Source organism: Lipotes vexillifer, unplaced genomic scaffold, assembly GCF_000442215.2.
Source record: "Lipotes vexillifer unplaced genomic scaffold, Lipotes_vexillifer_v1.1 scaffold1303, whole genome shotgun sequence".
In the NCBI taxonomy this organism is placed as follows: domain Eukaryota; kingdom Metazoa; phylum Chordata; class Mammalia; order Artiodactyla; family Lipotidae; genus Lipotes; species Lipotes vexillifer.
The window spans coordinates 626801-630834 of NW_006785848.1; the positions used below are offsets into that span (position 1 = coordinate 626801).

The 4034-nt window shown below is 40.9% G+C and overlaps 1 protein-coding gene across 1 annotated transcript in view; it reads right to left on the reverse strand.

The window, feature by feature from the left end:
• SLC35A5 (solute carrier family 35 member A5) overlaps nt 1-4034 on the reverse strand; it is an 18783-nt gene that overhangs the window by 14675 nt on the left and 74 nt on the right. Inside the window, 1 exon segment of the mRNA XM_007458159.1 lies at nt 3962-4034. Coding sequence (XP_007458221.1) covers nt 3962-4034 — 73 coding nt within the window.

Below are 4034 nucleotides of genomic sequence, written 5' to 3' on the forward strand. Positions count from 1 at the left end.
CTCTTTCTTCCTCTTTTCTTCACAACCTATGCATAATCAATCCTTTATTCATCTCTGATCCTGTAGCACTAGTGTAAACAGATAGGGTAGGGGGTCCCCGGAGAAAGAGAACTAGGCGTGGCTTTCTGGACATTAGAGAAGCCATTTTTGGCCTAAGCCATCTTGTGACTTAAGCCTGGCCATAATGCTTGTCCTTGAACAGGTCTCAGTAATTAAGGATCTTAAGGGAACAAAAGAATGCAGGAACAAACTGTTATCCAGCAAGAGAAGTGACAATAGCAAAGATAATGTATCAGTTGTTCTGGACATAAGAGAAGCCATTTTTGGCCTAAGCCATCTCGTGACTTAAGCCTGGCCATAATGCTTGTCCTTGAACAGGTCTCAGTAATTAAGGATCTTAAGGGAACAAAAGAATGCAGGAATAAACTCTTATCCAGCAAGAGAAGTGACAATAGCAAAGATAATGTACCAGTTGTAAAGACTCCCAGTTCAGTTTCAATGGTAAAGATGAGCCTGCAGTGCTCAACCACCAGATCAACTAGAACTGATGATGTTGACCTTTTCGGACCCTCCTGACTTCAATCAACTAAAGCTGGATTCTGTCAACCAGCCAAGCCCCTTCATAAAACGCATGTACCCTTTAGCTTAAAACTTCCCCAATTTTGCTGTTTGGGAAGACACTGCTTTGGGAAAGCTCCCCGGTGTTCTCCTTACTTGCTACAAGTAATAATAAATCCTTCCTTCTCCCTATCTTTGGCTTGGTTGTGTCTTTTGGCTCAACACCTACCAAGAGGTGAACCCAGCTTTCGGGTAACACTACCTATAAACCTCTATAACAGTACCTGTAACATTGTATTATAGTTACTTTTTATGTTGTATGTCTTACCCTTAAAATGTAAGCTTTGGGGCTTCCCTGGTGGTGCAGTGGTTAAGAATCCGCCTGCCAATGCAGGGGACACGGGTTCAAGCCCTGGTCCGGGAAGATCCCGCACGCCGCGGAGCAACTAAGCCTGTGCGCCACAACTACTGAGCCCGCACACCTAGAGCCCGTGCTCCGCAACGAGAAGCCACCGCGGTGAGAAACCCGTGCACCGCAACGAAGAGTAGCCCCCGCTCGCTGCACCTAGAGAAAGCCCGCGCGCAGCAACGAAGACCCAACACAGCCAAAAATAAAAACAAACAAACAAATTAAATAAATAAATTTTAAAAAGTAAGCTTCTTACAAGACGGGGATCATGTCTTGTAAGACATCCTAAACCTGGCAGTTAAGTGTTCTGCACTTAGTAGGCACTTAATTGCCTGTTAAACTTTCTCCATTATTCAAAGCTCAGTTAAAAACATCTCTTCCTCCCTCTTCTGAGCTCAAAGTTATACTGAAATCACATTTTCATTATCCTCCAACAATACTTTGCTTTACTTTCTAGCACGATACACATGAGCAAACATGCACGCACACAAATGGGGGGGGGGCTTCATATCACAACTTTCAAACTCTTGTCACTGCTCTTTAACTCATTCTTGCTTTTCATCATTTTTGTTTTTCTCCTTGCATTTCTCTCATGGTTGATCCCAAATCGTATCACAGCATCATGTGTGACCTCTCTCCACTCTTCTGCCCACACTTCAACCTTATCTACGCCACATTCATCCTTATTGGTTTCCCTTCACTCCCAGAGAGAGGAGCCATGGCCCCACTATATACCCATTCTCCCCATTAAAACCTTCCCTTCTCTTCAGGGGCTTTGCTCCAATAATTATTTCCTGGGGCTTCAGTATATCTCCTTTATCTTTCAGTTAACTGCCTTCCTCTCCTCTCCTACAAATATGTTCAAAACTCCCAACTGAAAAAAATAAAATATAAGATCCTCCCTCTCCAGCTACCATACCTCCTCCTAATCTCCATAAAAGTGTCAATATTCATTATCTCCACTGTACCCACTTTCCACTCAGATCTTGCCCCCAAGCAGTTTGGTTTCTGATCCCACCACAGTACTCCAACTACCTAGTTCCTGAGATTACCAAACGTCTTCTAATTATTAGTTCCCAAGAATGGGTTTTAATCCTTATCTTATCCTGATGTTGCAATTTCCTCCCAGTCAAACTCCCTTCTATAAGTCATTTGCATTTAGTTCTCTCATCTCTCTAATTCCTTCTTACTGTCCTTCTGAGTGTCAGCACTCCTGTTAAATGCTGGCATTCCCTGGAGTTCTATCCTTGGCTCTCTGTTATTTTCTCATTCTGTGTGGTTACCCTGAATGAACCCTCTGCTCCTTGGGTTTTAAATGTCAATTTAATATAAATGTTTCCAAATCTGTATTCTGGAACATTTAACGCTCACTAAACATATCCATATGAATAACCATCTCCTATTTATTCACTTAACTGGCATTTCCTTGACATGTGTGAAGTGCTAAACACTGCAGGATACAGCAGTAAACAAGGACACAGCTCCTGGCCTCATGGAAGGTACAAGAGCTAAAACTGTTAATTTCTCTGAGCTCTGTCCAACCTGCTCTTCCTTCCTTAGTCTCCATCTCAGTTGAGAACATCATTGATCTACTCAGCATCCAAACCAGAAACCTCTGAACTATCCAATACTTCATCTCCTTTAATCTCCACATTCCACACATTCTCCAGGTCTTGTCTTTTCTATGTTTAGAATATTTCTTGAATCTATCCTCTCTTCTCAATTCCTACTTCAAAAGCCCTGGTTAGTTTTCATCATCTGTGGCTTGAATTTGTAATAACCCCCTAACTGGCTACTCCTCTTCCCCTTTAGTCCATTCTCCATCCAGCTACCAAAATAGTCTTTCTCATCTTACCCTGCTGTTTATATTCCTCCAAGTATTCCTTGTCCCCCAGACTCCAGGGCCTAGAGAATAAAGTCCCAGATGCTTAGCATGACATATAAAGTCCTCAGCTCTCTGATCATTACTGCCCTCTCTGGCTAAGCACTCCTTCCCCCCTCGTCCAAGTCCTTAAAACTTTTTGCTCAGTAATTCTGAACTACACATTCTCACAATCCATCCTGCTTTTTTAATACATCTGTTCACTTTTTACAGGCTGTTGCTTCTGTTTTGAATACCTCTGCCCACCTTGGCTTCTTGTGGATCAACTGTCACCTTATCAGGGAAGTGTTCCCTGACTGCTTCACAGTCCACATCATGCTCTCCCACACAGAATATATCACTCTCTATGTAAAACTACCTCTGTATCTTTGGTATAGAACTGCACTTATTATACTGTATTTTCATGATGCGTTTACATGTATTTCTCTTCTAATAAACTGTGAATTCTTGAGAATAAAGTCTATATCTTAGGTACTTTGAACCCTGCTAGTAATATCTAGCCCAGCGCCTGGCAGAGAAATGTTAACTGAAAAAGAGACTTATGTACACATCTGACTCCCCAAGCAGACCATTAACGATCATGATGTCATGATTTTACATGTACTCAATAACTAGTGAGAGGTTCTCAACACAGTTTTGTGGAATTAAACTGTTTACATACAAATTCTTACATTAAGAATAATAAAAGATTTCCTGAGTATGTATTTATCAAAGCTAATAACCTGTACTGCTCCATTGATAATGTACTTAAAATAGTACCTCACAAACGCCAAGTGACTAAATGTATCTCCTATTTCAAAATAAGTTATAATATATATTGTTATAGGCCCAGAAACACCTGTTGATTAAACCAACAGTCAGATGTTATGATCTGTTCTGCAAAGGTTTTGATACTGTACTTAACTGACCCAAATTTCACTCAGCATCACAAATTTTTCTTGGTAAGGAATGACAGTTTAAAGAACCAAATTTAAACATGCTTTATCACTGGCATGAAGCAGAATACTTTAAAGGGTATTATCCCCATTTTATATACAAGGGAAACTAAAGACAAGAAAGATAAAGTGTGATTAGATGGCAGTGCTCCATACACATTCCAAATCTTAACTTACCTTCATTGGCTGAATATTTTACAAGTAGGATTCGACTGGAACTTAAAGCAATGAATATGGCCCCCAGCAGGAA